We start from the raw sequence: 20,101 nt of genomic DNA, 5'->3' as shown, positions 1-20,101 counted from the left end.
CGGTGCGGCAAGTGTGTGTGTGTGTATAAAATACATACATACATACATACATACATACATACATACATATATATATATATATATAAAAATACAAAAAAGTCATTTCTCAAAGTGATCAAAAAGGAGAAGGAGGGAAGCAGGCTCTCAGGATGGAGGTGCCCGTGCCCGTGACCACCCTTCCGCACCTTCCCGGATGCGGTGACAACCACGATCATCTTCTGCAGATTGAATTCGTCCCGGGCCAAATTGTCGATGTTGACCTCGTTCTTGATCTGGCTGCGGGGCTTCCGGGCGTCGTAGAACATCTTCCAGAGGTGAGCGGTCCAGGCCTGGAGCAGGATAAGCTGCGAGGACAGGCGCTTGAGAAACATCCCCAGCAAACCGTCTGCGGGAAGGGAAGAACGCCAAAAGAGAGGAAAATAAATTGACGGGAGAAGCGTGGCGATTGATGGACGCAAACGGGGTTTACAGCACATACAACAAACGGGGTTTACACACATACAACATACGGGGCCAAAGACATCCAAGAGTGTCAACAAGAAGGAGGAAGGCACCCCAAAATGATCTTACCTTGAATCGCTGTTTCCGTGGCAGCGTTTGGAGAAGAATAAGCAATCATAATTTACTATTTCAAGCATCAAAAGCAAGGGAGAAACAGCATTCCACTCAAATATCTCCCTTGGTTTCCGATCAAGCTTGGAAATTATTTTGAAAACACACCTGCGGTCAGTAGGAATCTCAGGCTTCCTCTTAGGGAAGAAGCAAGCAAACGAAGGTCACAGAGACTCCGCGAAAAGCCACAGTGTGAGAAATCTCACAGGCAAGGGAGTCAAGGTCACAGACATGACTTCATGGCTTGTGGGCCTTAAATCAGAGAATTGCTTCCTTTAGAGTTCAGATCAGGCAACGCTGCATTACAGTGAGGATCTAGAGCGGTGTTTCTCAACCTGGGGGTCGGGACCCCTGCGGGGGTTGCGAGGGGTTTCGGAGGAGTCGCCAAAGACTATCAGAAAATATATATTTCTGATTGTCTGAGGAACTCCTTTGGCAGAGGAGGCTGAAGATCTCTCTGCCTGTCCTTCTCTTCCTTTTTGGAAACAGAGGGCGAATCCTCCCACCAAAAGCCCTCCTCCGCTGTGATTGGTCGGCCTCTCAGGGCTGTTTCTGAGAGCAAGCATGCTCGGGGCATGGCCGTGTGGTGCACATGTACAGGCGAGGGAGAGCGTGAGGCTGGAGGGAGGCTCATGCCAGCAAGTCCCTTCAAGGCATGAGGGTTCTGTGTGGGAAACTTGGCCCAATTCAATCACTGGTGTGGCTCAGAATGCTCTTTGATTGTAGGTGAACTATAAATCCCACCAACTACAACTCCCAAATGTCAGGGTCTATTTTCCCCAAACTCCACCACTGTTCACATTTGGGCATATTGAGGATTTGTGCCAAGTTTGGTCCAGATCTATCTTTCTTTGAGTCCACAGTGCTCTCTGGATGTAAGTGAACTCAAGGTCAATGCCCACCAAACACTTCCAGCATCTCGTCGGAGCAAGCAAACAAAGCAGGTCACAGAGACTCTGCGAGAAGCAACAGTTTGAGAAATCTCACAGGCAAGGGAGTCAAGGTCACAGACATGACTTCATGGCTTGTAGTCCTTAAATCAGAGAATTGCTTCCTTTAGAATTCAGATCAGGCAACGCTGCATTACAGTGAGGATCGTGTATCCAGTTCACATTTTAGTTTAAGATCTTGCGAGTTTGGATTCAGATTTTTAAAGAAGTTCTTATAGCCTTGGTTTTGGATTCATGTTCCTGTTTTGGTTCCTATTTCCTGGATTTATGCTCATGTTTTGATTCTGATTTTTGCTGTATTTTGTTTTATGGAACAGATTTGCTTTTGGAATGCTTTTGGATTCCTGGTTGGTGTTGAGTGCAAGGTGAATTCTGGCTGGGGTGCAACAGATTTTTTGGGTGGCAATTCCCACAAAGTGCAATGGCTGGGGGATTCTGGGAGTTGGCAGCCCCCAAATTTACTCTTCCAAGCTCCAGAGAGTCTCTCTCCAAGCTTTGCAAAGGCAGGCAGCATCTAATCAGAGGGCGCCTTCCCTGTTCGGTACCTGCTTTCTTTCCGAATTCGCCTTCCAGCTCAGCCTGGGCTCCAGTAAGCGGCAGGTCCACCATTTCCAGGCTGACGACTTCAGCCAAGGATTCCTCCCGGCTCCAGAGGACTTTTCCTACAGAGAATCAATCAGAAACAATCAGAAACAAAATATATATTGTTGTTGTTCATTCGTTCAGTCGTCTCCGACTCTTCGTGACCTCATGGACCAGCCCACGCCAGAGCTCCCTGTCGGCCGTCACCACCTCCAGCTCCTTCAAGGTCCGTCCAGTCACTTCAAGGATGCCATCCATCCATCTTGCCCTTGGTTGCCCCCCCCCCTCTATATATATATATAGTTTTGAATATAAATACGTAGATAACAAGTTGTAACATGAATGGCTCCAATTTGGGTAAGCAACACCCGAAAAGGCTCACCCGGCTGCTGGAGGAAGAGGAGCATGTGGTCCTCCGTTTGCACCAGGGCCCGGTATCCCACCGAGTCGTCTTTCTTCAAAAATACCTGGATGTAAAGCTGAAAAAGAAAGTGAAACAGTCAGAGAAGACAGAGTATATCGTCCACTTGCGAAGAGAGAAACCCTTCACAGCTTGGCCTGGTGGGAGGCCCTCCTTCCACATTCCAGCCATTCCCTTTCCTTCTTATCCTATTTAGATTGGAATTCTGAGGCTAGGGAAAGAGCTCTTGAGGCTCAGCAGCAAGATGGTGGGGATGCTGGGGATTCTGCCTCAGAGGATGAGAGGAATGATGGATTTTTCACTGAGGCTGAATCACAGAAATACAGGCCATAGATCAGAGAGAAGGGCCGACAGCTACAGAAGAAACTGAAGTTGTTTGCAATTCCATTTCTCTTGCGAATCGGCCTTCACGGCCTTCAGAGGATGGGGAGTTGTCCCGAGATATGAGATTAGGTCTCAGCTCAGAGAGAGCAAAGGAAAGGTTAATTAGAAAGTCTGAAATACTCTGTGAAAAACAGCCCTTGATCTCATGTCTGTTTGGTTAGGTTTGAGCATAAATTAAGTGATGCTTTTCTGGTTTCTTCAGAGCAGACAACATTGCCTTAAAATCAAGTTCATGTTCAGCTCTCAAGTTTGCCTGATGCTGGGGAGTCTGTCTCAGAGGATGAGGGGAATGATGGATTTTTCACAGTCTGTGTGTGATCAGACTGAAACACAGGCAGAATTGCAGGCCGTAGATCAGAGAGAAGGGCCAACAGCTTCAGAAGACAGAGAGGACGTCTGGGATTCCATTTCTCTTGGAAAGCAGCCAAGGCCAGGATTCACCAAGCTCTCTCCGTGCAGAGGCTTAAGATCATATCACGGGAAAACTCCCCATCTTCTGAAGACCAAGAAGGCCGAAGATGGGGAGTTTTCCCATTATATGAGATTAGGCCTCTGCATGGAGAGAGCAAATGAAAGGTTAATTAGAAGGTCAGAAAGACTCCGTAAGAATCCTGGAATAGTTTTTACTTGGACAAGTTCCTATTATTATTATTATTATTATTATTATTATTATTATTATTATTATGTTCCTGTTTCATGCTTATGGATTTATGCTTTTGGATATTATTATTATTATTATTATTATTATTATGTTCCGCTTTCATGCTTATAGATTTATGCCTGTGCTCTTGACTTCATGGATTTCCTGTACCTTGCACCCGTGGATTACTTGTACTTTGCTACCTTGGACTATTGTGTCAGAAATATTTAAAACTGACTAGGTATTGTTAATTACAAAAATGTGATTGAAGCACTGGAAGGGTTCGATGGATGCGGTGACTTAGCAAAAGCTGCAGTTCTATATAAGCAAGTGTGCCTGTAGTCTTGAGGTACAAGAGTCTCATCCTCCCGCAGTCTTGAGGTAAACCTCAGTGGGAGAAAGGTCTCGGTCTGTGAGAAGGCCTAACAGTGTGAGGTAGGCCTTAGTCTGTGAGAGAAGCTTCAGTGTGAGGTAGGCCTTAGTCTGTGAGAAGCTTCAGTGTGAGGTACGCCTTAGTCTGTGAAAGAAGTTTCAGTGTGAGGAAGGCCTTAGTCTGTGAGAGAAGCTTCAGTGTGAGGTATGCCTTAGTCTGTGAAAGAAGTTTCAGTGTGAGCCAGGCCTTAGTCTGTGAGAGAAGCTTCAGTGCGAGATACGTCTCAGTCTGTGAGAGAAGCTTCAGTGTGAGGTACGCCTTAGTCTGTGAAAGAAGTTTCAGTGTGAGGCAGGCCTTAGTCTGTGAGAGAAGTTTCAGTGTGAGATATGTCTTAGTCTGTGAGAGAAGCTTCAATGTGAGGTAGGCCTTAGTCTGTGACAGTTAGACAGTAGAAGAGACTGCCTTAGAGAATTAAGAAATCCCCTTCTTTGGAGGCCTTTGGACAAAAAAGCTGGATGGGCCTCTCTTGGGAGGGCTTTAGCTGGTCCTTCAAAATCTAGGATTCTACGCACAGAATCAACTGAATTAATGGCTCAGGATTGTACTGAGCAAAAGCTGCCGTTCTATATAAGAAGCTGTGCCTGTAGCTTAGTATCCTTCAGTCTTGAGGTAAACCTTAGTGGGAGAAAGGTCTCGGTCTCTGAGAAGGCCTAACAGTGTGAGATAGGCCTTAAGTCTGTGAGAGCATCGCCGCTTTGGCAAAGCAGGTAAAGGAAGGACGCCTCACCTGTTCCGGCCGGGAGCTGCTTTTCTCCAAGGTGAACCCAATGGTTGTGTCCAGCAGCCTCTGCCCGGTTTCAGCCAAGTATAAGTTGACCGCATAGGACTGGTTGAAGCAGTTTAGGGGCTCCTGCAGTAGAGAGGGACAAAGGGGGGACCCTTACAAAGCAGGCCCTCTCTCAGTCTCTCCAACGGGGAACGACAAACATCTCGACTACTGTCGATGGGGATGCTGCACTGAGTCGAGGGTTGGACTAGATGCCCTCAAGGGCTCCCTCAATGGTTCAGAATTACACCGTGTTTGTCCTGGGTGATCAATATCATTTCCGAATTGGCTCAATCATAAAAATATGGGGAAATCCTGAGATTACCTGCGTCGGAGTCTCTCCAACCGAACCGGAGGCCTCAGCGTGCCCAGCTTTCTGGAAATAATGAAAGACGGAATTTGAGCTCCGAACGGTCAGGACAAGATCAAGAATCAGGGCAAGACGAGCCGCCGTTTATTTATTTGCGGACCCCACGGCCTGACTGTGGCGTCCAGGTTGCCAAGGAAAAAACCACAGCCTTATCTGAAGGAAGCCATTAGGATTTCACGATCGGCAGAATGAGATTTCGACTCACCGCTTCGCCTTTACAGGTGAGGACCGCGGCCACAGTCTTCTCGCTGGTGGTGGCGAAGGTGGCAAGGGCAGCCTGGGGAAAAACAAGATGGAGGTTATCCTTTAGTATTATTGTTATTGTTGTTATTATTATTATTATTATTATTATTATTATTTTACCCTACTTGATCTCTCCCTATCTATGAATTATTATTATTATTATTAGTAGTAGTAGTAGTAGTAGTAGTAGTATTTCCCTTTATCTCTCCTGAAGGAGACTCAAAGCGGCTATGCATCTATTATTATATTATATTATATTATAATTATTATATTTATTTATGTCCCTCTTTAACTCTCCTGATGGGGACTCAAAGCAACTATGTATCTATATTATTATTATTATTATTATTATATTTATACCCTGCTTGATCTCTCTATGAATTATGAATTATTATTATTATTTATACCTCTCTTTATCTCTCTTGAAGGAGACTCAAAGCAGCTATGTATCTATTATTATATTATATTATTATATTTATGCCCCTCTTTATCTCTCCTGAAGGAGATTCAAAGTGACTATGCATCTATATTAATATTATTATTATATTTATATCCTGCTTGATCTCTCTCTATGAATAATAATAATAATTATTATTATTATTATTATTATTATTTATACCTCTCTTTATCTCTCTTGAAGGAGGCTCAAAGCAGCTATGTATTTATTTTTATTATTATTATTATATTATTATTATTATTATTATTATTATTATTATGCCCCTCTTTATCTCTCCTGAAGGGGACTCAAAGCAACTATGTATCTATATTATTGTTATTATTATTATTATTATTATTATTATTATTATACCCCGCTTGATCTCTCCCTATCTATGAATTATTATTATTATTATTTATACCTCTCTTTATCTCTCCTGAAGGAGACTCAAAGTGGCTATGTATCTATGATTATATTATATTATAATTATTATATTTATTTATGCCCCTCTTTATCTCTGCTGAAGGGGACTCAAAGCGACTATGTATCATTATTATTATTATATTTATACCCCACTTGATCTCTCCCTATGAATAATAATAATAATTATTATTATTATTATTATTATTATTATTATTATTATATGTATGCATACCCTACTTTATCTCTCCTGAAGGAGACTCAAAACAGCTATGAATCTATTATTTATTTATTTATTTATTTATTTCTGCCTTGCCTTATCTCTCCCGACGGAGACTCAAAACAGCTATGTATGTATGTATGTATGTATATATTATTATTATTATTATTATTACTATTTGAAACACAACAAGATGCTGGCTGTTATATTGGATCACACGTTGGACACTTCCCAAGTTGTTGTCGTTGTTGTTGTTATTATTATTATTATTGTTATTATTGTTATTATTGTTGTTGTTATTGTTGTTATTATTATTATTATTATTATTATATTTATACTCCACTTTATCTCCCCCAAAGGAGACTTAAAGCAACTATGTATCTATTATTATTATTATATTTATTTATACCCCACTTTGTCTCCCCAAAGGAGATTTAAAGCAACTATGTATCTATAATAATAATAATAATAATTATTATTATTATTATTATTATTTATACCTTACTTTATCTCTCCTGAAGGAGACTCAAATCGACTATGTATCTATTATATTATTATAATAATAATTTATACCCCACTTTATCTCCCCAAAGGAGATTTAAAGCAGCTATGTATCTATTATTATTATTATTATTATTATTATTTAAACCCCACTTTATCTCCCCCAAAGGAGACTTAAAGCAGCTATGTATCTTCTATTATTATTATTATTATTATTATTATTATTATATTTATTTATACCCCACTTTATCTCTCCTGAAGGAGACTCAAATCAACTATATCTATTATATAATAATAGTAATAATTATTATTATTTATACCTCACTTTATCTCTCTGGTGGTGCAGCGAGTTAAACTGCTGAGCTGCAGAACTTGCTGACCAAAAGGTCGGCGGTTCAAATCCAGAGAGCGGAGTGAGCTCATGTTGCTAGCCCCAGCTCCTGCCAACCTCGCAGTTTGAAAACATGCCAATTCTGTAGTGGAATCACGGCCTCGGAGCCCAGTAGAGACTCCTTCGTGGCAGATCCTTACCTGCGGGAAATCCCGGAGGAGGCTCAGCACGCCATCCTTGTACTGCAGCAAGGCCAAGTGGCTCGGGGACAAGCGCAGGAAGAACTGGGCCTTGGAAGAGCCGGATGGATTGGGCTGTGAGGGCAGGAGACTGGGCTGGAAGCCCTCCGCAAACTCCAGGCCAAGCGACTGCAAAGAGAGAGTGTCGTCAGACAAGGATTCTTTCTCCCACCCTGGACATTATTCAGTGTTAGCTCGCCTCAGTGTGAGTGAGGTGTCAGTCTGAGAGAGTCCTTGGTGTGAGAAGGCCTCAGTGGGAGAAAGGCCTCAGTGTTAGTTCACCTCAATGTGAGAGAGGCGTCAGTCTGAGAGAGCCCTTGGTGTGAGAAGGCCTCAGTGTTAGTTCGCCTCAATGTGAGAGAGGCATCGGTCTGAGAGAGCCCTCAGTGTGAGATGGTCTCAGTAGGAGAAAGGCCTCAGTGTTAGTTCGCCTCAATGTTAGTGAGACGTCAGTCTGAGAGAGCTCTCGGTGTGAGAAGGCCTCAGTGGGAAAAAGCCCTCAGTGTGAGGTAGGGGTCAGTGTTAGTTTGCCTCAGTGTGAGAGAGGTGTCAGTCTGAGAGAGCCCTTGGTGTGAGAAGGCTTCAGTGGGAGAAAGGCCTTAGTGTGAGGTAGGCCTCAGTGTTAGTGCGCCTCAGTGTGAGAGAGGCACCAGTCTGAGAAAGCCCTTAGTGTAAGAAGGCCTCAGTGGGAGAGAGGCCTCAGTGTGAGGTAGGACTCAGTGTTAGTTTGCCTCAGTGTAAGAGAGGCGTCAGTCTGAGAGAGCCCTCGGTGTGAGAAAGCCTCAGTGGGAGAAATGCCTCAGTGTTAGTTCGCCTCAGTGTGAGAGAGGCGTCAGTCTGAAAGAGCCCCCAGTGTGAGAAAGCCTCAGTGGGAGAAAGGTCTCAGTGTTACTTCACCTCAGTGTGAGAGAGGTGTCAGTCTGAGAGAGCCCTCGGTGTGAGAAGGCCTCAGTTTGATGTAGGCCTCAGTGTTACTTCACCTCAGTCTGAGAGAGCCCTCATTGTGAGAAGGCCTCAGTAGGAGAAAGGCCTCAGTGTGAGGTAGGCCTCAGTGTTAGTTTGCCTCGGTGTAAAAGAGGCATTGGTCTGAGAGCCCTCGGTGTGAGAAGAACTCAGTAGGAGAAAGGCCTCAGTGTGAGGTAGGACTCAATGTTAGTTTGCATCAGTATGAGAAGGCTTCAGTGTTAGTAGGCCTCAGTGTGAGTAGGCCTGGTGTGAGAAGCTTCTGGGAGAATGCTACTGGAATATGGCCAGACAGTCCGGAAAACTCACAGCAATGATGGAGGGCCTTCTTGGGACATAAAACAAACCCCGATCCTTTGGGCCCTGGACTCACCTGCAACAGGACCGGATCCATCTCTCCTTCGGCCCCCAAAGGCATGAAGTGGAGCGTGTTCGTGGTGGGATCCACACACGCCAAGGAAGCCTCCCCGACCACACTACACGTCCCGCTCAGGCTGCTCAGCCAAGGGGCCGGCACCTGGACCTGCCGAGGGAGGAGGAGATTGATAAACAAGTTGCCTTCAAAGCTTCCGAAAAATGGGCATCTGAATTTACAGCATCTTGCCATAAGATCTGTTACTTTATTATTGAAATATTGACATAGAATACAAACACTTTGTGCGCTCCTTATTGGTTGCCCTCTCCTCACTTTGGAAGAATTATTTAATTCCCGCTGCCTTCAGAAAACTCAGAATATTCTTCAGTATCCATCTCATTGGGATGTACACTTATACATATATTTGTATGCCAACGCTTGCAACTGGGAGTCAATAGGCTCGGTCCTGACATCATAGCAAACCCTATATGTGGATGATTGGCGAGTAGCAGCCACAAACCCTTCCAAGGGAATTTTTATAGCGTTATATTTCCTCTCCCACCTGCTTTGTGATTTCTCCGTCCTCAACACTGAAGGTGACGACGTTGAGGTGGCTCCGGGGGGCGACTCCGAGGACGTGCACGGACCCCGTCCCATGCGAGTAGACCACCTGGTACTGGGCAAAGTCACTGCGGAGCAGAACCAGGCGCCAAGTCATACAAACCACCCCAAACTGGCTGAGTTCAGGCTAAAGGTTCTTTCTGCACCACTGAGTATTCAAATCTCTAACACTGGCGTGGGCAAAGGGATGAAAATGGAGTGCTGTGTTCAATTCTAGTTTAATATTTGTATCTGGTGGGTTTAGCATGGCATTTGTGGAATGTTGCCCACTGCCTTGCGCCTCAATCGAGGTTGCAGTGGGAAGTAATAATAGTAATGATAGCAAGTGATATATATTAGAGAGGAAGGGGAAGAAGAAGAGGAAAAAGAAGAGAAAGGAGAAGGGGAAGGGGAAGAAAAAGAAGAGGAGGAAGGGGAAGGAGAAAAAGAAGAAGAGAAAAGGAGAGGAAGGGGAAGGGGAAGAGGAAAAAGAAGAAGAAGAAAAGGAAGAGGAGGAAGGGGAAGAGGAAAAAGAAGAGAAAGGAGAAGAGGAAGAAGAGGAAGAGAGGGGAAGAGGAAAGGGAAGGAGAAGAAGAAAAAGGAAAGGGAGAAGATGAAGAGAAAAAAAGAGAAAGCAGAAGAGGAAGAAGAAGAGGAAAAGGAGAGGAAATTGGGAAGAAGAGGAAGAGGAAAAAGAAGAGGCAAGGAAGGGAAAGAGGAAAGGGAAAAAGAAGAGGAAAAAGGAAAAGAAGAGGAAGAAAAAGAAGAAGGGAAAGAGGAAAAGGAAGGAGCAGAAGAAGAAGATGAAAAAGGAAAAGGAGACGATGAAGAGAAAAAAGGGGAAGCAGAAGAGGAAGAAGAAGAGGAAGAAGGGGAAGAGGAAGGAAAAGAAGAGGATGAAGGGGAAGGAGAAGAAGAACAGGAAAGGGAGATGAAATGGAAGAAGAAGAGGAAAAGGAGAGAAAATGGGGGAAGAAGAAGGGGAAGAGGAAAAAGAAGAGGCAGGAAAAGGGGAAGAAGAAGAAGAAAAAGGAGAGAAAGGAGAAGAAGAGGAAGAAAAAGAAAAGGAAGAAGAAGAAGAGGAAGGGGAAGTGAAAGAGGAAAGGGAAGGAGAAGAAGAGGAAAAAGGAAAGGGAGAAGAAAATGAAGAGGAAGAAGAGGAAGGAGAAGAGGAAGAAGAGGCAGAGGAAAAAGAAGAGGAAGGGGAAGAGGAAAAAGAAAAGGAGAAAAATATGCAGCCCAGAATAAATGTTTCCCATGTTTCTGTGATAGCCCCCATTAGGAAATGGCCTTTCCAACCCAGGAACAAACAGCGTGTTGCCTTGTGTTGTTCTTAAACATGCTTCTAGCCAGGTGGGGTCCCCCCGTGAAAGGTGAGAAGGGCCTACCTTTCTGGCAAGGGTTCCACCCACTTCTGGTGTCCGTTGGAGAGGTAATGGAGGGAGAGCGCGCCCTTCTTTAGAACCGCCACGTACTTGACGGCCTCCTGCAGCCCCACCAGTGCCGCTGCCTGGAAACTGAACATTGGGCACACGTTAAGCCCGAATGTAACCTGGCCTCACCCTCTTCCGCGTCCTGAATGGCCTCACCTGCCCGCATCCAGGGAAATCTCCCAGTTCAGGCCTCCGATGTTGGTCTCCCAGGAGCGTAGGATGCGGCCTCCGTTGGAAACGGTGATGGCATCTGCAACCGAGGAACGCAGCCATGACGATACTTTCTATTACTATTATTATTATTATTATTATTATTAAACATACACAACAATAATAGAAACTATACATAATCATAATAATGGAAACTTGATTACAAAAATATAAATAATAATTTAAATGGGAAATACATATGTTAACAACCATGAAAATGTACACATACATAATTATGATGTATATTTTCTGCGATGATGTATATTTTCCATTATTATTATGTATATATTCTGTTTGGGATTATGTATATTTTTGATTATTATTATTATTATTAATAATAATATCTTCTGTGATTGTGATCATGTATATTTTCCATTATAATATATTCTGTAATTGTGATTGTGTATATTTTCCATCATCATCATCATCATCATCATTATTAATATTTTCTGTGATTGTAATTATGTATATTTTCTATTATTACTATTATTATTATATTCTGTGATTGTGGTTATGTATGTTTTCTATTATTATTATTATTATTATTACTATTATTACTATTATTATTTTTATATTATGTGATTGTGATTATGTATATTTTCCATTATTATTGTTGTTGTTGTTAATAATATATTCTGTGATTGTGATTATGTTTATTTTCTATTATTATTATTATTATTATTATATTTTGTGATTGTGATTATGTATATTTTCTATTATTATTATTATTATTATTATTATTATATTCTGTGATTGTGATTATGTATATTTTACATTATTATTAGTATTATTAATAATAATAATATATTCTGTGATTGTGATTATGTATATTTTCCATTATTATTATTATTATTATTATTATTATATTCTGTGATTGTGATTATGCATATTTTCCATTATTAGTATTATTATTATTAGTGATTGTGATTATGCATATTTTCCATTATTATTATTGTTGTTGTTAATAATATATTCTGTGATTGTGATTATGTATATTTTCTATTATTATTATTATTATTATATTTTATGATTGTGGTTATGTATATTTTCTATTATTATTATTATTATTATTATTATTATTATCATTATATTCTGTGACTGTGATTATGTATATTTTCCATTATTATTATTATTATTAATAATAATTATTATTATTATTATTATATATTCTGTGATTGTGATTATGAATATTTTCCATTATTATTATTATTATTATTATTATTATTATTATTATTATATTCTGTGATTGTGATTATGCATATTTTCTATTATTATTATTATTATTGTTGTTGTTGTTAATAATATATTCTGTGATTGTGGTTATGTATATTTTCCATTATTATTATTATTATCATCATTATTTATATATTTTTTGTAATATAATATTTTCTATTGTTATTATTAGAAAATGAACACTGATGGAGTTTGGGGAAAACAGACCTTGACATTTGGGAGTTGCAGTTGCTGGGATTTATAGTTCACCTACAATCAAAGAGCATTCTGAACCCCACCAACGATAGAATCGGGCCAAATTTCCCACACAGAACACCCATGAGCAACAGAAAATGTTGGAAGGGTTTGGTGGGCATTGACCTTGAGTTTGGGAGTTGTAGTTCGCCTACATCCAGAGAGCACTGCAGACTCAAACAATGATGGATCTGGACCAAACTTGGCAGGGATATGCAATATGCCCAAATGTGAATATTGGTAGAGTTTGGGGGAAACAGACCTTAACATTTGGGAGTTGTAGTTGCTGAGATTTATAGTTTACCTACAAACAAAGAGCATTCTGAACCTCACCAATGATGGAATTGAACAAAACTTGGCACACAGAACTCCCATGACCAACAGAAAATATGGGAAGGGTTTGCTAGGCATCAACCTTGAGTTTGAGAGTTGTAGTTCCAAGGATAGGACTGGGCCAATCTTCCCTACCTTGACCATGAATCAGCATGGCATCCACTGCCCCTTCTGGGCTGCCTTTGTCCACATGGCGCCACACTGAAAAAGAAGCAGAGATCACATGATTATTACTATGATGGCGTCAAACCGGATTAATTCCGCAGTGCGGATGCGCTTTGGGCTGCTGATACTGACGGATGTCTCCGGTCCTGGAGTTGAGGGCGGCCACCACGTTCTTCTCTGTGGCCACGATGAGCTTCTTCGACCCCGGGGAGGATTCCAAGGAGGCGAACCGCAGCTTCCCCACATACTGCTGCCGCCTGAGGGAAAAAGAGAAACCCCACTTTGGAAGCATTTGAATCAGGCAGGAAAAGGCTCCCAAGAGAACAAAATCTATATCTATCTATATAATAAAAACCAATGTTTGTATGCGGTGGGAGGGCGGTTTATGTATGTATGTATGTGGCAGCTTTCTGATTGCCTCCCACTTCCACAGGGCACTGCAACCAGCACGGGTGACAGACCTGGGCCAAACCTGGCACACGTAACCCCCATGAAACTCTTTACGTCCTGGTGCAATTTGGGGGAGGATGGACGACGGATGATGGGATTAGCAGTACTTTCAAATGTTTTGGTTCCCACAGACCACTGTGGCCCTCTACCAATGACAAATCAGGACCAAACTTCGCACACAACCCCCCCCCCCCCCATGACCCACTTTACATCCTGTTGCGGTTTGGGAGAGGATGGACCATGGATGATGGGATTTTAATTTTACTAGAAGGTTCCAAAGCTACTCTGTGCAGGCGCAGGAATAACCATATGTGTAAGTCACAGTTGACCACGAAGGGAAACTTTCACATAAAGCCCCCATGACCCACTCTACGTCAGGGTGGGGTTTGTGGGCCAATAGACCCTGGATAATGGGCCTTGCAGTATCTTCACTCACTTCCTGAGCCCACAGCAACCCACACCAATGACTGATCAAGGGCAAACTTGGCACACAGAGCCCCCATGACCCACTCTATGTCTGGGTAGGGTTTGTGAGCCAATGGATCATGGACGATGGAATTTGCAGTACATTCTCTCCGCTCCTGAGACCACTGCGGCCCACACCAATGACTGATCAAGAGCAAACTAGGCACCCAGAGCCCCCAGAGCCAACTCAACATTCAGATACTGTTTGAGGGAGGATAGACTATGGATGATGGGACTTGCAGTACTTTCTCTCCCTTCCTGAGCCCACTGCAACCCACAGCAATGACTGATCAAGTCATAATTTGACACCCAGAGCCCCCATGGCCCATTCTACATTTTGGTGCAGCTTGGAGGAAGATGGAACATGAACGATGGGACTTGCAGATGGGAGCTATAGTTCACCTGCACCCAATGGATTCAACTTGGAGCACAGACAAACAATGCCTTTCTCACACCGTTTACAGAAAACTCACACACACAGATAGATATCTACATAAAAACTCCAACCATCACCCAAGTCAAAAAGATGCACCATTAAAGTCCTAGCAGACCGTGCAAAAAGAATTTGCGAAGCCCACCTCCTCCAAGATGAACTGAACTCAACTGGGCTCTACAGCCCAATGGAGACTACACCTCAGACCTCAGAAGAGCTGCAAGACCAAGAACAAGCCACGAGAGTAAAGACAAAGATCCACCCAGAGGAAAAGTGTTCTTGCCAGACATCAAGGGAACCACTGACCGCAAAGGGAAGCTGATGTGGAAACACAACATACAAACCACTTACAGACCCACCAAGAAAATCCAACCAATGCTACGTTCAGCAAAGGACAAGAGGGATCCTCTCACCTCTGCAGGAGTCTACCGTGTACCATACAGCCGTGGACAAGTCTACATAGGGACCACCAAACGCAGCATTGCCCAAGCACGAATCAAGGAACATGAAAGGCACTGCAGACTACTTCAAACAGAGAAGTCAGCCATAGCAGAGCACCTGATGAACCAACCTGGACACAGCATATTATTCGAGAACACTACCCCTCTTTTCTGCTCTGGTTAGACCACACCTGGAATATTGTATCCAATTCTGGGCACCACAGTTCAAGAGAGATATTGACAAGCTGGAATGTGTCCAGAGGAGGGCCACTAAAATGATCAAGGGTCTGGAGAACAAGCCCTATGAGGAGCGGCTTAAGGAGTTGGGCATGTTTAGCCTGAAGAAGAGAAGGCTGAGAGGAGATATGATAGCCATGTATAAATATGTGAGAGGAAGCCACAGGGAGGAGGGAGCAAGCTTGTTTTCTGCTTCCCTGGAGACTAGGACGCAATCGAACAATGGCTTCAAACAACAGGAAAGGAGATTCCATCTGAACATGAGGAAGAACTTCCTGACTGTGAAAGCCGTTCAGCATTGGAACTCTCTACCCCGGAGTGTGGTGGAAGCTCCTTCTTTGGAGGCTTTTAAACAGAGGCTGGATAGCCATCTGTCAGGGGTGATTTGAATGCAATATTCCTGCTTCTTGGTGGAATGGGGTTGAACTGGATGGCCCATGAGGTCTCTTCCAACTCTTTGATTCTATGATTCTATGAACACTGAAATGTTGGACTACTCTCACAACCACCATGTCAGACTACACAGAGAAGCCATTGAATCATAGAATCAAAGAGTTGGAAGAGACCTCATGGGCCATCCAGTCCAGCCCCCTGCCAAGAAGCAGGAATATTGCATTCAAATCACCCCTGACAGATGGCTATCCAGCCTCTGTTGGATGGCTATCATATCTCCTCTCAGCCTTCTCTTCTTCAGGCTAAACATGCCCATCTCCTTACGCCGCTCCTCATAGGGCTTGTTCTCCAGACTCTTGATCATTTTAGTCGCCCTCCTCTGGACACATTCCAGCTTGTCAATCTCTCTGGAATTGTGGTGCCCAGAATTGGACACAATATTCCAGAGCATGGGGAGCATGACTTCCCTAGATCTAGACACTAAGCATGTGGACAATTCCAACAGAAAGGAGGAAACCATGAAAATGAACAAAATTACAACAGCAAGACAGCAGGTGGAAGACAATCAGGGGCATCTAATCACCTCTCAACAAAAGATTGCCCCAGGCACTGCCAAGCCATCAAATGCGAATCAAAGTGGTCAGTTGAAACATTCACACCTAGCTCCAATAGACAAGAGTTCTTTGTCCCACCCTGGTCATGCCACAGATATATAAACTCTTTTTCCCAGTTCCAAGAGACCTCACAACCTTTGAGGATGCTTGCCAGAGATGCAGGCGAAACGTCAGGAGAGAATGCCTCTAGAACGTGGCCATATAGCCCGAAAAAATCTACAACAACCCAGTGATTCCGGCCATGAAAGCATTCGACAATACAGGGAAATATAATTATAATTCAGGAAAATGCTGCACTCGCAGAGCTCAGGCAGTGTTGTATTTCGGTGTCAATGTTGACTTTGGTGGAGAGGTGGCTGCCAAGGGAGCAGAAATGGTCAACATTTTCTAATGTGACACCATTAAGCTGTATCTCTGGCCTTGGAGAGGGATTGGCCGGCGACTCCTGGAAGAGGACCTTGGTTTTCTTGATGTTCAATGACAGGCCAAGCTTCTCGTATGCTTCTACGAAGGTGCTTAGAGTGGCTTGTGGGTCTTCTTCTGAATGTGCACAGATGACGTTGTCATCAGCATACTGGAGTTCTATAACTCCTGTATAAATCTATAACTTCGAATATCTTTCACTGAATGGCTATTTCCCATTCTTATTTTCCACAGTTTCCCTCACAAAAACCAGCAAGAAAGGCCTGGAAGTGAAGCAGAACTTGATCGGAGAGGTAAGGCCTAACTGGGAGCATCTGCACTGGGGAATTAACCCACTTTAGTACCGCTTTAACTGTATGGAATCCTGGCGAGGCAGAGAAGGCTCTATATATTATTATTATTATTTCCCTATTATTATGATAATTATTACCATAATAATAGAGAAATAGTATTATTATAATAATAATATTTCCCTAATTTTAAGATAATAATAATAATAATATTAATAGGGATATAATAATAATAATAATAATAATAATAATAATTTAATATATAAGGACTAAACTAGCCTTGAATGTGGAGGCCGTGACAGACTTTGTATTTCTAGGTGCAAAGATGAGTGCAGATGCAGATTGTGGCCAGGAAATCAAAAGACGCTTCCTTCTTGGGAGGAGAGCAATGTCCAGTCTCGATAAAATAGTGAAGAGTAGAGACATCAGACTGGCAACAAAGATCCATTGCCTAGTCCAAGCCATGGTCTTCCCTGTAGTCACCTACGGATGTGAGAGCTGGACCTTAGGGAAGGCCGAGCGAAGGAAGAGAGAGGCTTTTGAACTGTGGTGTTGGAGGAAAGTTCTGAGTGTGACTTGGACTGCGAGAAGATCCAACCAGTCCATCCTCCAGGAAATAAAGCCCGGCTGCTCACTGGAGGGAAGGAAACTAGAGACAAAGTTGAAGTACTTTGAATGCCACATCATGAGGAGACAGCAAAGCCTGGAGAAGGGAATGATGCTGGGGAAAGTGGAAGGCAAAAGGAAGAGGGGCCGACCAAGGGCAAGATGGAGGGATGGCATCCTTGAAGTGACTGGACTGACCTTGAAGGAGCTGGGGGTGGTGACGGCCGACAGGGAGCTCTGGCGTGGGCTGGTCCATGAGGTCACGAAGAGTTGGAGACGACTGAACGAATGAACAACAACATTATTATAATATTATTATTTCCCTAATTTTAAGATAATAATAATAATAATAATCTTAATAGGTATATTATTATTATTATTATTATTTAATATATAAGGACTAAACTAGCCTTGAATGCCATTGTTCTTATTGATTTGATTGATGGTTTGGGAATGAAATCCAGTTAGAATGAATACATTTCGCAAAAGGAAGATACAATGCAATGGGAAAGGCTGTGAGCAATGGAGGGAGTTGGGGAGGAAGGCCCAGGCCTGCTCTCAGAGACAGCCCTTCTCTCTTCTTCCCTGGAAGGAAGGAAGGAGGGAGGGAGGGCGAGGCCTAGCCAGAGAGAGGCCCCTTCCCAAGCCCCGCTCTCACCAGTCGAACTTGCCCACTTGGTCCTCGTAGACAGCGCCGGAAGGGAGGACGAGGAGGAAGGCCGCCCAGAAGGAAGCCCACAGGGGAAGCCGCCCGGGAGACGCCATGACAGCCGCAGCAGCAAGGACTTCCGGCACAGACAGGAAGGAAGGAAGCCGAAAAAGGACCCCGCGCTGCCCTCAGCCAATCAGGACGCATCTTGGGGCTGGCTATCTAGACCGCCTGAATGGAATATATATGTGTGTGTATATTAAATAATATATATTCATCTATATTACCTACAAGAAGCACTGCCTGAACATCAAGCAAAAAGTGGGTGCTAGAAACAATATCATACGAAAGCTGACTGGCACAACCTGGGGATCACGACCAGATACAGTGAAGACATCTGCCCTTGCGCTGTGCTACTCTGCTGCTGAGTATGCATGCCCAGTATGGAACACATCTCACCACGCTAAAACAGTGGATGTGGCTCTTAATGAGACATGCCGCATTATCACGGGGTGCCTGCGCCCTACACCACTGGAGAAATTACACTGTCTAGCCGGTATTGTACCACCTGACATCCGCCGGGAAGTAGCAGCCAATAGTGAAAGGACCAAGGCAGAGACATCTCCAGCTCATCCCCTGTTTGGGTATCAGCCAGCACATCAACGACTTAAATCTAGAAATAGTTTTCTAAGATCTACAGAGACACTCACTGGAACACCTCAGCAAGCGAGAGTCCAAAAGTGGCAGGCTCAAACTCAGCACCTCAATCCGTGGGTGATACCAAATGAGAGACCCCTCCCCCCCCCCCCCCGGGCACACAGAGGACTGGGCGACCTGGAAGGCGCTGAACAGACTGCGCTCTGGCACCACGAGATGCAGAGCCAACCTTCAGAAATGGGGCTACAAAGTGGAATCCTCGACATGCGAGTGTGGAGAGGAGCAAACCACTGTCCACCTGCTGCAATGCAACCTGAGCCCTGCCACATGCACAAGGGAGGACCTTCTTGCAGCAACACCGGAAGCACTCCAAGTGGCCAGATACTGGTCAAAGGACATTTAATCAACTCTCATACTCACAAATTTTGTAATCTGCTTATTTGCTTTGTTCTGTTAGAAAGTAATATAATTTGACTGGTTGTTCTGACATGACAAATAAATAAATAAATCTATATAACAATAATAATACAATATTATGATATAATACTATAGCATCATATAATATATAATGGTAATATAAGATACATTAATGTATATATGTATACTATCTAATAATACCATACAATATTATTATAATAATGCAACATATAATACTATAAGATATATAGCATATTAATAAATGTAATATTTATTTATTATTATTATTTATTTCGGTCATTTATACCCCGCCTTTCTCACCCCCTAGAGGGGACTCAAGGCGGCTTAAATCTGGCACAATTCGATGCCCACAATTACAATAAAATGCAATAGCAAAACACAATAGATTAAAAACAGACAATTAATACAATACAATATAACACAATACAATATCAACTAAAAACTGCTCTAAAGCCTGCGTTCATCGTGTTCTAAAATCCGTCAATCCGTTTAGCATTGCCATAGTCCTTTCCAGCTCTAGTCATCATTACCTTGTTACCCTGCCAGATGCCTGGTCCCATATCCATGTCTTCAGCTTTCTCCTGAAGGAGGGGAGGGATGTTGACAACCTAATTTCCCCAGGGAGTGAATTCCACAGGCGAGGGGCCACCACTGAGATATAATGTATAGTATACAATACATATAATATAATATCACATCATGAGGAGACAGGAAAGCCTAGAGAAGGGAATGATGCTGGGGAAGGTGGAAAGTAAAAGGAAGAGGGGCCGACCAAGGGCAAGATGGATGGATGGCATCCTTGAAGTGACTGGACTGACCTTGAGGGAGCTGGGGGTGGTAACGGCCGACAGGGAGCTCTGGCGTGGGATGGTCCATGAGGTCACGAAGAGTCGGAGACGACTGAACGAATGAACAACAACATATTATACATT

At 43.2% G+C, this 20,101-nt stretch overlaps 1 protein-coding gene across 1 annotated transcript in view; it reads right to left on the bottom strand.

The window, feature by feature from the left end:
* Nucleotides 1-18,216, bottom strand: part of EMC1 (ER membrane protein complex subunit 1) — a 30,698-nt gene extending 12,482 nt beyond the window's left edge. Inside the window, exons 1-14 of the mRNA XM_060758817.2 lie at nt 18,084-18,216; nt 13,207-13,331; nt 13,045-13,110; nt 11,056-11,149; nt 10,855-10,983; nt 9,429-9,555; nt 8,885-9,034; nt 7,510-7,677; nt 5,364-5,435; nt 5,114-5,164; nt 4,750-4,872; nt 2,527-2,623; nt 2,108-2,224; nt 186-385 (exon numbers count right to left, since the gene is read on the bottom strand). Coding sequence (XP_060614800.2) covers nt 186-385; nt 2,108-2,224; nt 2,527-2,623; nt 4,750-4,872; nt 5,114-5,164; nt 5,364-5,435; nt 7,510-7,677; nt 8,885-9,034; nt 9,429-9,555; nt 10,855-10,983; nt 11,056-11,149; nt 13,045-13,110; nt 13,207-13,331; nt 18,084-18,190 — 1,626 coding nt within the window. The 5' untranslated portion in view covers nt 18,191-18,216. The remainder of the gene's footprint in view (nt 1-185; nt 386-2,107; nt 2,225-2,526; nt 2,624-4,749; nt 4,873-5,113; nt 5,165-5,363; nt 5,436-7,509; nt 7,678-8,884; nt 9,035-9,428; nt 9,556-10,854; nt 10,984-11,055; nt 11,150-13,044; nt 13,111-13,206; nt 13,332-18,083) is intronic.
* Nucleotides 18,217-20,101: the final 1,885 nt, after the last annotated feature.

This window comes from Anolis sagrei, chromosome 13, assembly GCF_037176765.1.
Source record: "Anolis sagrei isolate rAnoSag1 chromosome 13, rAnoSag1.mat, whole genome shotgun sequence".
Classification (NCBI taxonomy): Eukaryota; Metazoa; Chordata; class Lepidosauria; order Squamata; family Dactyloidae; genus Anolis; species Anolis sagrei.
The sequence above is the reverse complement of the archived record's forward strand: the minus strand, read 5'-3'. Positions and strand labels throughout refer to the sequence as shown.